Here is an 18293-nt window from a genome sequence, read left to right as displayed (position 1 = left end):
CAAGCACACACATCACAGACGGTTCCTCCCATTTCTGGCAAATAGAAGAAGAGGAACTAAAGCCGGCTGCCTCCACACATAGGCATATCTCTCATGCGGATGCGTTAATATTTTTCTGACAGTTTTGTAATAAAGAGCGTCTTTTCCAAAGGAAGATATGTCGACAAGACCGGGATTCTACCGGCAAGAACTAAACAAGACTGTCTGGGAGGTGCCAGAACGATACCAGAATCTCACACCGGTTGGATCGGGGGCATATGGCTCAGTATGGTGAGTCCACCAGCAGGCGAGTTTACAAACACTACTATGAGTAAGGTTTGGCTTATGAATATTAACGACGCAACCGGTGATTGGCTGAAACGCCTTCAGACCGCTACGGAATCCTTCACTGAAGGCGTGGTTCATGAATATTATCTTAGGCGACGCGCTGGACGCTCCAGGAAGGTTACCAAGCAACGTCAGCGTGAACAAATTAATATTCATTAGCTAAGCCTTCGTCATAGTAAGATTCGTAATTTAGCGTCCAAGAAGAGGAGAGGGTGAGGCAGGAATAAAGCCTGACAAAACAACATCCGGAAAACATTTATTTGACTTTTTCCACAATGATAATCAACGACTGCCAGGAAAATATTTAACAAAACAGCATATTGGAAGTTATATTTGTTAACATTGCTGTTTATATTTGATTATATTGTGATAAAGGCTGCTGCTGCTCCTTTTGTTTACTGACATGTGTCAATCATTCCTGCAGCAGTAATGTCTGTCTGACTGGATGTGGCGTGTTTGTTAAGTATAGCCTAATATATATACATATATATATATATATAGAACCAACAGATTTATATCTGGCAGTCCATCAAGAACAAAAAGGCAGTTATGAAAGCAAACACAGGTGTTCACAGGGAGTCACATCAGTTGTATTTATATATAGAATGAGCACATACTAAGGCTTCAGATTCTGTGTTCAACCTTCCAACATGCCCATCTGGTATGACAATATTGCTCGAGTAGACACAACATGCTAGGCCCATTCGGTTCTGGTCTTAAAGCGAAACCTTCCAGTTTTACCCGTGCCACACCCCCATCAGCATCTGATGTCCATCTGCATGGGAAAACTTCCAGATATTCCATCCTGCCATAATGCACTCACACTGAGAGATTTACATTGCACTGCACTCTGTAGCATCTCAACTCCAACATTAGAGCCCTCCAGCCTCCCTCGTGCTGTGACTGACTGAAACGGTTGCCATGGTGACGCAGCTTCTGGCTTCAGTATTTTCCCATTTTCACTATACTAATTTGCAAATATGTCAATCAGTACTTTATAGTCATATTCAGTCATGTCATTTTTGTAGTACCAACAATAGGTTGCATACTCATCCATAAATTATGTTTGGAAGTAAACATGTTTCTCTTCCTCTTCCCAACTTTTTGAAGACAAGCCAAGTTTCACAATCGTTGTGTAATCGGGCATTGCTGTTTCCGCTCAACATTACATCTGCAAGCTACTGTTGTGACAACTTAGTCAAAATCAGACTCATAATGAAGATAGTTATCACAGAAAGAAAATATACACTGGCTTAATTTCATGAGGGCATAATTTCATGAATATTTTACATATTAAAGGGTAAAAAAAGAAAAAGAAAATTCTGTTCCAGACCTCCAAGACGTTCGTTCATCTTTGAATGAAGATCTTTTTGATGAAATCTGAGAGCTTTCTGTCCCTCCATAGACAGCTACGCAACTGACACTTTGATGCTTCAAAAAGTTCATAAAGAGATCGTAAAACGAATCCATATGAATTGAGCGGTTTAGTCCAAATTTTCTGAAGAGACAAGATCGCTTTATATGACGAACAGTTTGAATTTAGGCTTTTATTCACATATAAACATTGATCAGCGAACATAAACAGAAGCTCAACCGAATCTGCTTGATGTGCAAGAACAAAGCTCTTGCGGAAACTCAAATGTAATGTGTAACATGAGAATGAACCTCATTGGTTCTTTCAGAAGCTCAAACATGATGCGTAACACAAGAATGAACCTCATTGGTTCTCGCACGTCAAGCAAACATGCTTGAGCTTCTGTTTACCACAACTAATGTGTGTGTTGATGAATGTGTATGTGAATAAAAGCCTAAATTCAAATTTTTAATCATATAAGTGATCGAGTCTCTTCAGAAAATTTGGTCTAAACCGCTCAATTCATATGGATTAGTTTTGCGATCTCTTTATGAACTTTTTGAAGCTTCAAAGTGTCAATTGTGTAGCTGTCAACTGAGGGCCAAAAAGCTCTCGGATTTCATCAAAAATATCTTCATTTGTGTTCCGAAGATAAACAAAGGTCTTGAGGGTGAGTAATAAATAACAGAATTTTCATTCCTGGGTGAACTATCCCTTTAATACTGATCTATACAACCAGATTTCTCTACTAAACTTGCAATGAACATAATTCATAAACAGTCGCTTCATCCAAAATGACTGTTTCCTGCTCTGTTTTGCTTTATTTTTTAAACTACAGCCTGTTTGCTTCAGGCGGCCGCTGAAATTAGTGTACTGAAAGACATTGTGGTTGACAATGCTAAATGGAGCTAACTAACAAATATCACAAACCCAAAGGCATCTGAAAAAAAAAGAAGAAGCAAAGAACACTGCTTGAGGCCATCACATGTCATCCTGGAAGCTATTACCAGTTTTTCCTTCTCATTTGTTTGGGAGGTTTGCCAGCTCTGAAAAATTATGCGATGCAGCTCATTTCATTGTCAGTGACGCAGATGCCCCACAACATCCTGAGACCACCTGAGACCTAATTATTTCATTATCTGTATTAAAAGATGCAAAACACTAACAATGGATTTACACGGAGGATTTAAATGTTGCTGATTGGATCCCATGTCGACTTCAGCTATTTCTAACAGCCTGGGGATATGATTATAGAGACATTGCAGTGTATCATTTGACATGAGAGGCTTGATTAAGCTATTGTTATGCATTGTATTAATAATAAGCCTTGTCCCACAGTGCTTTAATAAAGCATGCAAAACCAACAATTCAATAGTCATTTAGTCATGATATCCCAATTCAAATTAAGCCTGATATGGGCCTGTAATATCTTAATTTGAATATAGATTCAGATCTGTTAGGATTAAAGCACAACTAGAAGGATGAACAATCCTTATTCAAATGTCTGTCATTTTATTCCCGAGGAATCTCTCGCTCACACACACTCCCACGAACACTTTCTTACTCAAATGAGCTGTGAATTTGCATTGTTCACGTTAAGCCTCTTTCTATTGTGTGATTATTTGACTTCTTCACAGCAGAGCTGATTTATTTTAAAGGAAGGGGGCTGGGCAGACCTGGTGTGTGGAGGGGTACAATCAAAGGAAGGGAGCGTCCCAAATGGGGGTTGGGTGCTCTTGTCTTTAACAGAGTCTGAGACTTTAGTGTGGCCATAAAATAAATGAAATAAAACCATATATATACTGCACGATTCATTTGTAGATGGATGATTCACTACTTTTGCTTGGCCCAAAATAAAATAAAATAATAAAATAAAAATAAATTATAAAATAAAATAATAAAATAAGTGCTGTCAAACAATTAATCATGACTAATCGCATCCAAAATAAGTTTGTGTTTACATAATATATGTGTGTGTGTACTGTGTATATTTATCATGTATATATAAATACACACACATGCATTTATATACTTACCAAAAATATAAACTATATATAAATATACATGTATACATGTAAATATTCATTAAATAAATACATGTATGTGTGTGCACTTATATATACATAATAAATATACACAGTACACACACACTTATATTATGAAAACACAAACTTAAATAAAATAAAATAAAATAAAATAAAATAAAATAAAATAAAATAAAATAAAATAAAATAAAATAAAATAAAATTCATGATTCATTTGTAGATAAAACCTTGGGACTGCATCTCACATCTTGATTAATGAATTTCTAAGAATTCCATCATTAATCAAGTTCCAAAGAACTGCCAGATGTTTTGATTTATTTTATTTAATACACTAAAGCACATTCATAATGCTGAGTTACAGCAGGAATTATTACTTTATTCGCTGACTCAATTTCCTATGCTTCCCTTTCACCTAATTTTTCAGCTGCCCTTTTGAAACGTTAAAATAATTAGCCTGTCTAATCAGTCTCAACTGATATGACTCTAGAGCCTCTGAAAGGTGAGACAAATGCCACTTTTTCTATGTACATATTAATTACTTCAGAGTCTTGCACTCATGTTCGACATGTTTCTCCAGAGCACGTGCTTCAGTAAAGAACATACGAGTGCTTTCATAAAGAGCGAGTTTAATATGGTCCACTGCTATGAGGAAGTGACACCATTTGAAATAAAAGGTCAAATTTAACAGGAACACACCAGCCATACCAAAAATCCTGTTATGATGGCAATTATTTGTCTCAGCAAAAACATTAGTTCTAAATCGGATCTAATAATTGCATAACTCTTTCATTCTCTAGCTCAGCATATGATGTGCGCCTCCGTCAGAAAGTGGCTGTTAAGAAACTCTCCAGGCCCTTCCAGTCCCTCATCCACAGCAGAAGAACGTACAGAGAACTAAGACTGCTCAAACACATGAAGCATGAGAATGTAAGTCCCCCGAAACCCATGCAAAAACACGTAAATCCATTCCTGCACTTCATGAAACATCTGAATGGAGTTTGTTAGGTCTGTTCAAACCACATTCTGAGATTCAGAGCCACTTATGTCACTCATGTTATATGCTTTTGTCATCCAGGTTATTGGACTGCTGGATGTTTTCACCCCGGCAGCTTCTCTTGAAGAATTCAATGAGGTGTGAGTGTCTGCCCGGTGATAATATCTGCATTTGAGAGCACATCAAATAGCGATCAGATGTCAGTGGAGCTAAAATGGCCTATTTGATTTGATTAAAACCATCTGCACTTGCAGCTGACCAGTTATAAAACAACTGCATTTGCAAGAGAGTGATGATTTATAAAGCTTAGATCAGATATAAGCTAAGACCGTCTCTGTCTCTCTCTAGCTATCTCGTGACCAACCTGATGGGAGCGGATCTCAACAACATTGTCAAATTTCAAAGACTATCAGATGAACATGTACAGTTCCTCATCTATCAGCTTCTCCGGGGCCTTAAGGTAAGCACATTTTCTGTTCTTTTCTTCTTCTTTTTCACAAACACACATATAAACTGAATATAAACCTACTGCCTCTTCTCACAACTTAACTTTTTTTCCTCCCTCACACACAGTACATCCATTCAGCTGGCCTGATCCACAGAGTGAGTGCTTTTCCTTTCCTCCTTCACAGTTTTTATTGTATCGTCCACTATACAGGCCGCTGGAGTCTTTACAAAAAAGGACACCATAGTGATTGTATAATATAAAATAGTTGGTTTTAGTAGTTTTAACAAAATGCAATAGTCACAATTATAATTTGTATGCATGTCTGCAGGACTTAAAGCCAAGCAATGTAGCGGTGAATGAAGATTGTGAACTCAGGGTGAGAAAAACTCCCCTTTTGATGCCTTTTCAGTCTACAAGCTCCATGCTCCCGCATTACCACAATGCATTTCTTTGGTTCTAATTTTTTTTTATCAAAACTGTCAGATCCTGGATTTTGGATTAGCCAGGCAGACAGATGATGAAATGACGGGTTATGTGGCGACTCGCTGGTACAGAGCCCCTGAGATCATGCTCAACTGGATGCATTACAACCAGACAGGTAAAATGGGCTTAACCTAACCCTTCAATCTCAAGTACTTGTGCTTTACAAAACTATAGATAGATATAAACTATAGATAGTGCTTTTATTTTACACAAATTGAATATATATATACAAATTTAGGAATGTAAAAATATAAAAATGTATTTATGAAAATAATGACAAAAATGCTTGAAATGACCCTGGTCAACAGATAGATAGATAGATGGATAGATGGATAGATATGTTCTGTACAACTGGTTGATTAAATATGATCATATCTGTTTTACAGTGGATATCTGGTCTGTTGGATGCATCATGGGTGAACTTCTGAAGGGGAAGGTTTTGTTTCCTGGCAACGATTGTATCCTTCGTTCTTGAGAGCCACTTAAACCTCCTCTTAGTGTGATTATGTGTGGTTTTTGAGTGAGTCTTGCTTCCTGTAAGGCAGGTGAGGAAAGCGCAGTCTAAGTGGTTCAAATTAAATTATAGCAGCTGACTGTAAGGAACTAGAAATCCAGTTCTAAAGACTAATGCATCAGATGGTCAATTCTCTACGCTACACTTGACTTTCAGCTGCAAGTTGGGCTGAAGAATCTGGGTGTGTTCACACTTGTAGTTCAGTTCTCTTGGTTCTTTTGGTCCAGACCAAAAAAGAAAATTTAGTTCTGGTTCACTTTGTGTTCACACTGTTATTTTTAACACCGAACCTAAAGATACAAAACAGAAAAAAACGGCTTTTATGACGTATATTTTGCGACAGAACTTGTCGAACATCCAAAACAATGCTGTGTGCTGGGCTAAACGCACTCACTGTATATGCGTACATATGATGGTATATTGACAACTCAGTCAAAAGAGCGGCAGGAATCCCTCCATCACACACTCAAACAAAGATTTGCTGCGAGGAGATGCCTGTACCAAACTGTGATGGGCAACATTGCGACTGTGATGAAGAAAAAACAGGTATACTTGAACCTTCTGTTGACATCTTGTGACAGCATGTCCTGTTTGGTTCGTTTACATGTCTTTGGTCCATGTTGCATTCATATTTCAGTCGAACCGTACCAGAGTTTGTTTGGAAGCAGACCAAGACCTAACTTTTCAGCGGTCTCAGTCCACTTGTTTGGTGTGCGCCAGGGTTCAGATGGCAGCGTTCACACTTATTCAAATCACACTGACAGAGTAATTGCACCAGAGTTTGTTTTAATCAAACCAAACACCCTTAAAGTCCTAAGCATCAGGATATGATGCTGATCAATATAATCTTTAACATCATTTCTTCAGATATTGATCAGTTAAAGAGAATCATGGAGATGGTAGGCACTCCCACCCCTGACGTTTTGAAGAAGATATCCTCCGAACATGTGAGAAGAGACCAATCGTTCGGATATTGGTTTCATTTATAAATACTATCAATGCATTAATGCTAAATTAAAAAAAAAAAAATCATAAATTCAAAGCAAAGTTTAACCTCTGATCTTTTTTTTTTTTTTTTTTTGGTATTATGCATCTAGGCTCAGAAGTACATCCAGTCTCTTCCACACATGCCCCAGCAGGACCTGGGGAAGATATTTAGGGGGGCAAATCCAATGGGTGAGGCGAACACATAATTTTACGATTAAGTATAACAAATATAACAATTAATTTGTCAAAAAAAAAAATCATATTATTTTACCCCTTTAGCGGTTGATCTGTTGAAAAAAATGCTGGTATTAGACTGTGATGGGAGGATCTCAGCCAGTGAAGCACTGTGCCATCCGTACTTTTCCCAATACCATGATCCTGAAGATGAACCGGAGGCACCTCCGTATGATCAGACCCATGAGAGCAAGGATCGCACATTGGAGGAGTGGAAGGGTGAGAGGGAGTCTTACATTACATGTTGTAAACGTATTATCTTTACACTAAACATCGCCATGCTGAAGCTATTTGTTTGTTCAGAAGATCAATGTAAACATGATCTGCCTGCCTTGTAATGTACAATCGACACTATTTTTTTATATTTTTGTCACATATTTCAACTTAAATTTTGGAGCTGATACAGTGACAATGGAATTCATTCTCTCGTTCCCCCTCCACAGAGCTGGTGTTCGAGGAAGTAAACAATTTCAAAGACCCTCCCAAAAAAACTGAAAGTCTTCAGGTTGAACAATAAAACTGAGCGTAACTACAATCCAGGAAGATACCACCCTCGTCACTGTCCGTCTTTCAAATATACAAACTACAGGATTGTTGGATATGAACAGACTGCAGTCCAACCAGAGACAATGACAATGTATTTCCAAGGCATGATGCCCTTCCTGTATGGTGGTGTGTGTTCATACACACATTTAATTAAGAGCAAAACATGACTGGTATTGTTGGAATATAAACACAATGTATTAACATTTTAACATGTATTACAAGGTGCATGTTGTGTGTGTGTGTGTGTGTGTGTGTGTGTGTGCAGAGTTGTGTGTTTTGAGTGTTTTTATATTTGATGTGAGGCGTCTAGGTGAAAGCAGGGTATGGTGTCTTTCGTATAAGACCAAAATAAACCAAGCAAGATGAGGAGAAGGCCACACTGGAGATAAATATGTTTACAATGTTGGACGGAGTGGGATGTGTGTCTTAAAAAGTTCATATATGCATCAATGTACAAAAGTCTGCATAAAATTGAATCAGTTACATAATCTGTCTTTACTTATTTTGCATCTGCAAGGATATTTGAATATAATATACCTCAAAAGCATCATGTGTGTTTGCACTGATTCACAGTTTTGTTTAAAAAAAAAAAAAAAAATCACCATATGCTGGACAATGTATCAAACTGTTTCTCTTTTTTTTTAAGTTATTTAAAGGGCCAGTAGGCCCTTTAATGTCCTTTATTGTAATATATAATAGGTTTCCACAACCATTTTTTCCCTATAGTACAAGTCAATTGTCAATATTCATATATGTTTGGGTCAATCTCACAAAATCCATCATAGAACTGTCAAGGGGTTGTATTTCATCCAAAATTAAAAAGAAAGTAATACAATTTGCATATAGAAAGTTACTTTTAGGACCACTATGGGATTTGATGTATTTATTTTTGCATTGTGACATTATCAACTGAGAAAAATGTGTTTGTCATGAAAATAATGCAAAAAAAAAAAAAAAAACATTCCTAAAGGGAAAAAACATGTATAAATTTGTTGTAGTGCTTTTATTTTACACAAATTGAATATATATATATATATATATATATATATATATATATATATATATATATATATATATATATATATATATACAAATTTAGGAATGTAAAAATATAATTATTTATGAAAATAATGACAAAAATGCTTGAAAATGAAATGACCCTGGTCAACAGTCCTAGTTCTTATGTCATTTTTTTTTTTTTTTTTTTTTTTTTTTTTGAGTAAGCAATTTTAATTCAGTCTTCTGGATGTTTTTTTTTTCTGTCTGCTAAAATGAATTACACAATTTTTGAAACGTATTTGAGGAACAGCAACAGATGTTTACAGAATGAATGTGTCTTTCTTTTTTTTTTTTTTTCAAAATAGGAAACTGCATTTCAGGAAGTGGTAAACAAAGGTTAGCGTCACAGTTATTTCTCAATATTTGTTCTCAATATATGTTTTGGAATATCCTGAATGACTACAAATGCACCTTTGATGTCATGAAACTAGTTCCCATCATCTGAAGTTGAATGGTTAAAATGGGCGTGGATTCTCACATTTACATTTTGTGCAAATGACCACTATCAACAACTGCCCTGCCTTCAATATAGTACAGTGTATTAGTATAAAATATACTACTTAGTACAAACCGAGTGTTAGTTTTGTGATGTTGTTCAGATGTACTGGTTATGTGGACTTAGCACTTTGCCCTTAATATCTCCACCCTCCTCCTGGTCTCCTGCATGCCTTTAAAACAAAGTTAAAAACTGCCTTCAGCGGTTTCAGTGGGACTGTTTAGGTCTTTCTCCCTTTGTGAGTCAGCCAGTCCCACCAGCATGTAGCCACGTCCCCTCACCCACTCTCTTAATAAAACAAATAACTTTTCCCGAAACTCATCACGGTGTTAGGTATTTTAAAACTAAAGGGAGTCAGTTAAACCTCATTCACAAACCTGTTTAGTGATAACATCCCGATAAAGCTGCTTTACGATGTTCTAGAGTGGATTCAGCGCGTCTCCAGTGCGTAATTGTGGAAACTTTGAACCGCCCCCAAAATCTACCGGTGCTCTACCAAGTTGCGCTCCGCTTGCGCTCTTTCTGTAAGAGCTTCTTAATCAAAATTCTCGATAAATGATGAGAACGTAAAAAGGACAGTTTCACATGTGAAAGATATACTTTCAACAATCTCTGAGAATGTCACTGCGAACCAGGGCAGGATTTTATCGCCAGGACATAAACAGAACCGTTTGGGACGTGCCGGAGAGATACAGAGATCTTATTCAGATAGGAACCGGAGCATACGGAACGGTCTGGTAAGTATAAAGTTAGTAGGCTATTTAAAGTGTCAGAATTATTCGATTAATTTCAGGGGTTGACTTAAAAAGTTTAGTGTCGTCTTGCGCAATAAAGCTTTCTTAAAGATTGTTGTATTTCCATACTATGGTAGTATTGGTATTGGTAGTAGTATTTATACAAATATTTTACAAATTCATAATAACCATGTTTGTTTATTTTCAATGTACCGTGCGATACTGATCTAAAATGAATGCGTTCGAGCGTCGTACTGTTGCTGTGGTTACCTCAGGCGAACGCATCTAGTCTATGTGAACTAAGATTAACTTGTAAAGTTGTAGCTGCAGAAAGTTTACTGAAAACACATACATTTAAGACCCTCAACCTTTTGTTTATAGCCCCCAAACCCCCATAAATCGAGGCGTTTTTGTTTAATTATCAGCTGTTAAAATTACTTTACATGCTAAAAGAATGCAGAACCCTGTAACTTCAGTAGAAAGGAGGATATTTCTGAAATGAACGTTGATAGATAGGCATTGTTTTTTTAATTAGGTACATCATACAATTCCAACTGTTTTCTTCATTTTCCTGGCCTCATTGCTTATTTGGGTGAAACTGTGAAACCTCTGTAAACTTTTCTCCCTTTGCAAGACAAGAGGTCACATAACAAAGCCTCCCTGCTGATGCCATTGTCTGCGTTTAACAAGCAGAAGTTGCTGAATTAAAGACATTGTGCTTGTCTTCAGAAGGCTTTCCGCTTTAATAGATTCTTCACTTGTCCAAGTTGCTCAAGTTTCAGATTGAGTAATGAACCTGTTGCACACAACACTCAATCCACAACCTCTTTTTAGGGTCCAGACGTTGACGTAGAAAAATGCAATCAACATGAACATGTAATATGTCTACGGATGGAGTCTATTTCACTGTACTTTAACACCCCAGTGAACTTATAAGTGGTTATTACAAAGTGTTATAAGAACATGTGTCAAGAATTGATCTTATTCCTCTCCCTCTATCCAAAGTTCAGCCATTGATCGTAAGACAGGAGTGCGTGTGGCCATCAAGAAACTCCATCGGCCATTCCAGTCCAAACTATTCGCCAAACGCGCTTACAGAGAGCTACGACTCCTCAAGCACATGAAACATGAGAATGTACGTTAACTATTTTCCCATACCTCTGTTTTGCCTCCATCTCTATGAGAAATCTGATATATATTCACGCTGTTAATGTTATTCATGCTCCCTAATATCGAATTCTAACCAACTGGACAGGTTATTGGGCTGCTGGATGTCTTTACCTCAGAAATCTTGTTGGACAGATTTCAGGATTTGTGAGTCCATTCTTTAAGTTTTAAAGCAGACATTATAAATGTACTAGATTTTTACATTAACAATAATAACTAACATAGATTAAATGTTCATTAAAAGTACTTATAAAGTTCAGTCATTACTACAGACCAACAATGGAACAGCAGTTAATGTGTTTTCCCTCAGTTACCTGGTGATGCCGTTTATGGGAACTGATCTGGGAAAGCTGATGAAGATGGAGAGACTATCCGAGGACAGAGTGCAGTTTCTGGTCTATCAGATACTAAGGGGTCTCAAGGTTAGACACAGATATACACACTCTGTCCTTCTTTATAGCTTTGTGGTATCTATAAATCTCTCTGTCTTGCTCTTTTTCCACAGTACATTCATTCAGCTGGGATCATTCACAGGGTATGTGACCTCTGAGAGTTTAATAAGATGCACAGAGGGGGTTGGGTGACCACTTCATTCAACCCTGACTTTCATTCATCCTCTGTCCATCCCTTCCCTTTTCTCATCCCTGAGAAAATTTATGGAGGCGTGTATTGATGAATTGATATTGTGGTTAGAATTTTCTTTAAAAACAGAGTAGCCTATATATAATAATAAATAGGAGTATTTTACTTTCTTTTTAGATGTATTATTAGTCTTGTGTTTTTTGTTAATGTGTACTTTGGTGATTGTTCCTCAGGATCTCAAACCAGGAAATCTGGCAGTGAACCAGGACTGTGAGCTGAAGGTATTAAACCAGCACGGTCTATGGTGCAGTTTAAATGAAGAATGTCTACATCAACTTTCCTCAAAAGCTGAAGTTTCACTTATTTTATATATATACAGTGGGTACGGAAAGTATTCAGACCCCCTTAAATTTTTCACTCTTTGTTATATTGCAGCCATTTTTTCAAGTTCATTTTTTACAGGCCATTTTTTTTCCTCATTAATGTACATACAGCACCCCATATTGACAGAAAAACACAGTATTGTTGACATTTTTCAGATTTATTAAAAAAAGAAAAACTGAAATATCACATGGTCCTAAATATTCAGACCCTTTGCTCAGTATTTAGTAGAAGCACCCTTTTGATCTAATACAGCCATGAGTCTTTTTGGGAAAGATGCAACAAGTTTTTCACACCTGGATTTGGGGATCCTCTGCCATTCCTCCTTGCAGATCCTCTCCAGTTCTGTCAGGTTGGATGGTAAACGTTGGTGGACAGCCATTTTTAGGTCTCTCCAGAGATGCTCAATTGGGTTTAAGTCAGAGCTCTAGCTGGGCCATTCAAGAACAGTCACGGAGTTGTTGTGAAGCCACTCCTTCATTATTTTAGCTGTGTGCTTAGGGTCATTGTCTTGTTGGAAGGTAAACCTTCGGCCCAGTCTGAGGTCCTGAGCACTCTGGAGAAGGTTTTCGTCCAGGATATCCCTGTACTTGGCCGCATTCATCTTTCCCTCGATTGCAACCAGTCGTCCTGTCCCTGCAGCTGAAAAACACCCCCACAGCATGATGCTGCCACCACCATGCTTCACTGTTGGGACTGTATTGGACAGGTGATGAGCAGTGCCTGGTTTTCTCCACACATACTGCTTAGAATTAAGGCCAAAAAGTTCTATCTTGGTCTCATCAGACCAGAGAATCTTATTTCTCACCATCTTGGCAAACTCCATGCAGGCTTTCATGTGTCTTGCACTGAGGAGAGGCTTCCGTCGGGCCACTCTGCCATAAAGCCCCGACTGGTGGAGGGCTGCAGTGATGGTTGACTTCTACAACTTTCTCCCATCTCCCGACTGCATCTCTGGAGCTCAGCCACAGTGATCTTTGGGTTCTTCTTTACCTCTCTCACCAAGGCTCTTCTCCCCCGATAGCTCAGTTTGGCCGGACGGCCAGCTCTAGGAAGGGTTCTGGTCGCCCCAAACGTCTTCCATTTAAGGATTATGGAGGCCACTGTGCTCTTAGGAACCTTAAGTGCAGCAGAATTTTTTTTGTAACCTTGGCCAGATCTGTGCCTTGCCACAATTCTGTCTCTGAGCTCTTCAGGCAGTTCCTTTGACCTCATGATTCTCATTTGCTCTGACATGCACTGTGAGCTGTAAGGTCTTATATAGACAGGTGTGTGGCTTTCCTAATCAAGTCCAATCAGTATAATCAAACACAGCTGGACTCAAATGAAGGTGTAGAACCATCTCAAGGATGATCAGAAGAAATGGACAGCACCTGAGTTAAATATACGAGTGTCACAGCAAAGGGTCTGAATACTTAGGACCATGTGATATTTCAGTTTTTCTTTTTTAATAAATCTGCAAAAATGTCAACAATTCTGTGTTTTTCTGTCAATATGGGGTTCTATGTGTACATTAATGAGGGAAAAAATGAACTTAAATGATTTTAGCAAATGGCTGCAATATAACAAAGAGTGAAAAATTTAAGGGGGTCTGAATACTTTCTGTACCCACTGACACTGTATATATATATATAAACAACTCTTTATTTAGGATTCATAATTATTTTAATATAAGATTACAAATATTGGTCCCCTAAACATTCTTGACATTTGTAAAATGTGTGCAGATCCTGGACTTTGGACTTGCACGTCAGGCAGATTCAGAAATGACAGGTTATGTGGTGACTCGTTGGTACAGAGCACCAGAGGTTATCCTCAACTGGATGCATTACTCACAAACAGGTAAGATACAGAACTACCACTAGAGACAAAATATATGTAGCTATTATATCCCTAACCACTAGATGTCGCTATATGTCATCACAATGTGGCACAGTGGAGTCTTGGGCTGCATCCGAAAACACATAGGGTGAATTCAGGTTGATTGGGACACTTTTTCTAATTCATCTCAATGGCAAAAAGTGTCCCAATCACCCTGAATTCACCCTAATTCTCTACTATATATTAGGCAAAAAACAGTATGTGACAAAATAAGTATGTCCGAATTCACAGTAGTAAAGTACTGTGAAAAAGTACCCGAATGACTTACTATTTCCGGTGAGATTCTGAAGTGTGCATACGATGGACACTTTACTATCCCATGAGGCCAGAGGAGAGGATTTTTAAATGGCAGTAAAGCGAGTGACATAACTGACGCTGGTAGGTCACATGATAATGACAACATGGTAAATGTAGTATGCCCGGATTCCATTCATACTACACACATTCATACTATTTAGAACATACTTTTTTAGCATTCATGAAGTAATTACCGATTCAAAATAAGTACCTACTCAAGAGAGTGTGCGATTTTGGATGCAGCCCCATTGACTTTTGATTGACTGATTTACAGACTTTTATTGACTGATTTAAACACTCCTTTTCTGTTTTAGTTGATATCTGGTCAGTGGGCTGCATCATGGCAGAGATGTTGCTTGGAAGGCCACTTTTTAAAGGAAATGACCGTATCTTTTTCCTCATAATATAACCTAAACAATTTCTGCTTTCATGTGTTTTAGTGTTTTGATTTTTACCCGAATGATTAAATTTAATGGAAAACTGATAACTGTATGATGTTCTTTGCCTGTGTATTTACATGCATCACAGTAGCAATCACGGCATTTACAAACAACTGAACTGACTTAGCTTTTGCCAGAAATGGTTTACTACAATCTACAGTAGAGATTACACAGGTTTGCAGAAAAGGGATTGTACTGCCTCTATTCTTTCACTGAATCCTTGACATAGACTTGTAGACTTGGACCAGCTAAGAGAGATCATGAAAATCACAGGAACACCAGCACCAGATTTCATAATGAAGCTACAAAGCCAAGATGTGAGTGTTTAACATATAAAAAGAAACACTACTTTACATACATTTAGACATGGAAATGCACAAGTGATGCATGTTTTTTTTTCATCCATACAGGCCAAAAACTACATCAGAGGTCTACCTAAAGTACCAAAGAAAGACTTAAACACCATTTTCTTCAAAGCCAGCACAGAGGGTACGCTATTTATTTCCTTCACTATGTTAGCTATGTTTCCATCTATCCCAGAGGTGTCCAAACTCGGTCCTGAGGGCCACTGTCCTGCAGAGTTTAGCTCCAACTTGCCTCAACACACCTGCCTAGAACTTTCTAGCCTATAGTAAGACCTTGTTTAGCTGGTTCAGGTGTGTTTAATTAGGGTTGGAGCTACACAGAGGCCCTCAGGGGCAGGATTGGACACCCCGATCTATCCATTTTTATGCAGATTTTGGGATATAGCTTAAAAAACACTGGATGGAAACACCAAACTCAAAATCCCTCAATGCACAACAAAAAACTCACTTGACTTTGCCTCAATTAAGGATGCGATTGAACAACTGGACTAAGCAGTGGACCAAATTCATTGCACAATATCTCAAATGTTGGTTGGGTCATTCTGAAATGTTTAATGACATCCCACAACTGTCTCACATGACTACGATTCTAAACACCTGGCATCCACCTCCAGGCACAAGACATTTATGGGGGGAGGCCACAGTGGCTTCTCCAATTGCAGCAGCTTCCATTTTGATTACAGATATTTTGCACAATGACGATTTTGTTCTCTTGAACACAGGTGATATGCAATATTACAATTTTGAGCAAATGTTAAATTTGCAATTATGGATGGTAATGGGGTCAATTGTAAGGTTTTTCTATGAGTTATTTGTGTCGAATGTGTATCTTTTTCAGCGGTGAGCATTCTGGAGCAGATGCTTGTTCTGGATCCAGAAAAACGTCTGAGCGCTGCAGAGGCGCTTGAGCTCCCCCTGTTTACAGAGTTTAGAGAGCCTGAGGAAGAGACGGAGGCCCTGCCGTATGACCACTCCATGGACAACACAGAACTGCCTCTGGAACAATGGAAACGTATGAGATGAAGTCTTGACAGTTAATAACTAAAATAAGAGAATTGCTAGGTTTAATTTCTATGCTTGATGTTAAGCTAATGTTCCGACATGGTTCTTCCAATAACGTTAATAGAATGTTCTTTCAAAATTATCTGGTCTTTAATAATGTTATCAAAATGTTAACAAAAAATGTTATTTATACATCATTCATGGAATGTTTTTTTTTCCTTAAGTTTTAGTTTGATAATTGTCTAACAAAATGTTAAAATGTTTCTAACATTCAAAATTAACATTCCAATAATGTTTGCAAAATGATGAATTAACATTAACCTTTAACATTCACATAATCAAGAAATGTTAAAACATTTAAAAACTGGATGTTTTGAACGTTTAGAGAACATTCAGAAATAATGTTTTCATATGGGAACATTAGCAAAGCATTCTTAGAACATATTTTTTTAGCTGGGAGAGGTGTGAAAGACATGAAGAGAGATAATAAGCTTATAAAGTGCAATGATGCTGGAAGGCAGCAGAATTAGAATTCGATTGTTACTTCTGATTCAATGTCATTTCTGTCTCTCACTTTGCAGGTCACACTTTTACAGAGATCCTGTCTTTCCAGCCACCTGTCACAGAGATCAGAGACTCCAAAGAAACATCCCTCTGAAAGATATCATAGATATTGTATCTCACTATGTCATTGATATGCATAAATGTGTGACAAAGAGAGAGAACAGAAAATGGAATGAATGTAATCTGTATGACTTTGTAAGTAAGTAAATGTAAGTGAGTTTGTCACAGTGTTACTCAGTTATAAGACTCAATGACATTGTTATGTTATGTGAATTATAAATGATTTGAATATGCAAAATTCATGTTTTACCTGCAACCGAAAGCAGCCCAAAAACCACTGTATTTGAATGCTAGTCTTAATGATTTCAGTGTGCCAGTAGACAATATTTTTACTTTACCGATCAGTTCTTATTTAATTTATTAAATAATACAGGGAGTGCAGAATTATTAGGCAAGTTGATTTTCTGATCATATTTTTTTTCCCAAGCACATTTCACCAATTCCAATCCACATCAATCTTAATAACTACTATTAATATTGTTTTTAATCATTTATAAGTGATATATAATTGTTCATGAAGGCTGGAAATGAAAAATGCCTTATATTCAGGTGTGCAGAATTATTAGGCAAGTTTTCTTTTACAGGCAAAATGAGCCAAAAAAGAGATTTAACTCAGACTGAAAAGTCAAAAATTATTAAATACTCATGAGAAGGACGCAATACTAATGCAATACTAGAAATTGCAAAGTTAAAGCATGACCAAGGGACAGCAAAATGCTCATTGGGTCAGCGGGGTCAGACAAAAACAGGTGGAAAAGAAAAGACACGTTAACTGCAAAATAATTAAGAATTATGTGTGAAACCATCAGGAACCCTTTAGTCTCCAGCGCCACCATTTTCCAGAACTGCAACCTACCTGGAGTCTCCAGAAGTGCAAGGTCTCAGGATCTCAGAGACTTAGGTTAGCTAAAGAATCCTAAAAAATGACCCGCACTTGATAAGAATCACAAGCTGAAGTGTTATAAAATACATGAAGACTGGGTTTTTATAGGCCTTATAAACCGACAGCTTGAGAGTGACTCCTGAAGGACCAGCACCACATCCTCTTGTACCACTGTTTGAAGAATTTATCTTCCAGAATCTGGCAGTAAGTTTTGGAAGATCATTTTTAGTCCATCTCTGCAAGACAGACATTTCAGGATAAGAGATGGACTAAAAGTGAACTCAAACACCTTACTGCCAGATTCTGGATAAATTCTTCAAACAGTGGTACAAGAGGATGTGGTGCTGGTCCATCAGGAGTCATTCTCAAGCTGTCTGTCTATAAGCCCTATTAAAACCCAGTCTTCATGTATTTTATAACACTTCAGCTTGTGATTCTTATCAAGTGCGG

The 18293-nt window shown here is 37.6% G+C and overlaps 2 protein-coding genes across 4 annotated transcripts; both read left to right on the top strand.

Moving 5' to 3' along the window:
- The first annotated feature begins 12 nt into the window (after nt 1-12).
- mapk11 (mitogen-activated protein kinase 11) lies at nt 13-8767 on the top strand. 2 transcript variants are annotated; one of them, XM_048157099.1, is made up of 12 exons: nt 13-270; nt 4524-4653; nt 4802-4860; nt 5069-5180; nt 5294-5323; nt 5497-5544; nt 5652-5766; nt 6038-6109; nt 7033-7112; nt 7263-7341; nt 7432-7605; nt 7830-8767. In XM_048157099.1, exons 1-12 carry the CDS (start codon nt 158-160, stop codon nt 7901-7903), a joined length of 1086 nt encoding a protein of 361 aa, XP_048013056.1. In that variant the 5' UTR covers nt 13-157; the 3' UTR covers nt 7904-8767. The 2 variants fall into 2 exon arrangements, with proteins under 2 accessions (XP_048013056.1, XP_048013057.1); XM_048157100.1 differs by having other exon boundaries at nt 19-286.
- Nucleotides 8768-9795: 1028 nt separating this feature from the next.
- On the top strand, nt 9796-17403 carry mapk12b (mitogen-activated protein kinase 12b). Of its 2 annotated transcripts, none has more exons than XM_048157098.1 (12): nt 9796-10224; nt 11232-11356; nt 11477-11535; nt 11699-11810; nt 11894-11923; nt 12204-12251; nt 14079-14193; nt 14844-14915; nt 15207-15286; nt 15380-15458; nt 16173-16346; nt 16918-17403. In XM_048157098.1, the coding sequence occupies exons 2-12, from the start codon at nt 11342-11344 to the stop codon at nt 16992-16994; spliced, it is 861 nt and encodes a 286-aa protein (XP_048013055.1). In that variant the 5' UTR covers nt 9796-10224; nt 11232-11341; the 3' UTR covers nt 16995-17403. The 2 variants fall into 2 exon arrangements, with proteins under 2 accessions (XP_048013055.1, XP_048013054.1); XM_048157097.1 differs by having other exon boundaries at nt 11227-11356.
- Nucleotides 17404-18293: the final 890 nt, after the last annotated feature.

Source organism: Megalobrama amblycephala, linkage group LG14 (assembly GCF_018812025.1).
Source record: "Megalobrama amblycephala isolate DHTTF-2021 linkage group LG14, ASM1881202v1, whole genome shotgun sequence".
Classification (NCBI taxonomy): domain Eukaryota; kingdom Metazoa; phylum Chordata; class Actinopteri; order Cypriniformes; family Xenocyprididae; genus Megalobrama; species Megalobrama amblycephala.
Note: the sequence above shows the minus strand (reverse complement) of the source record. Positions and strands in the feature narration are given on the sequence as shown.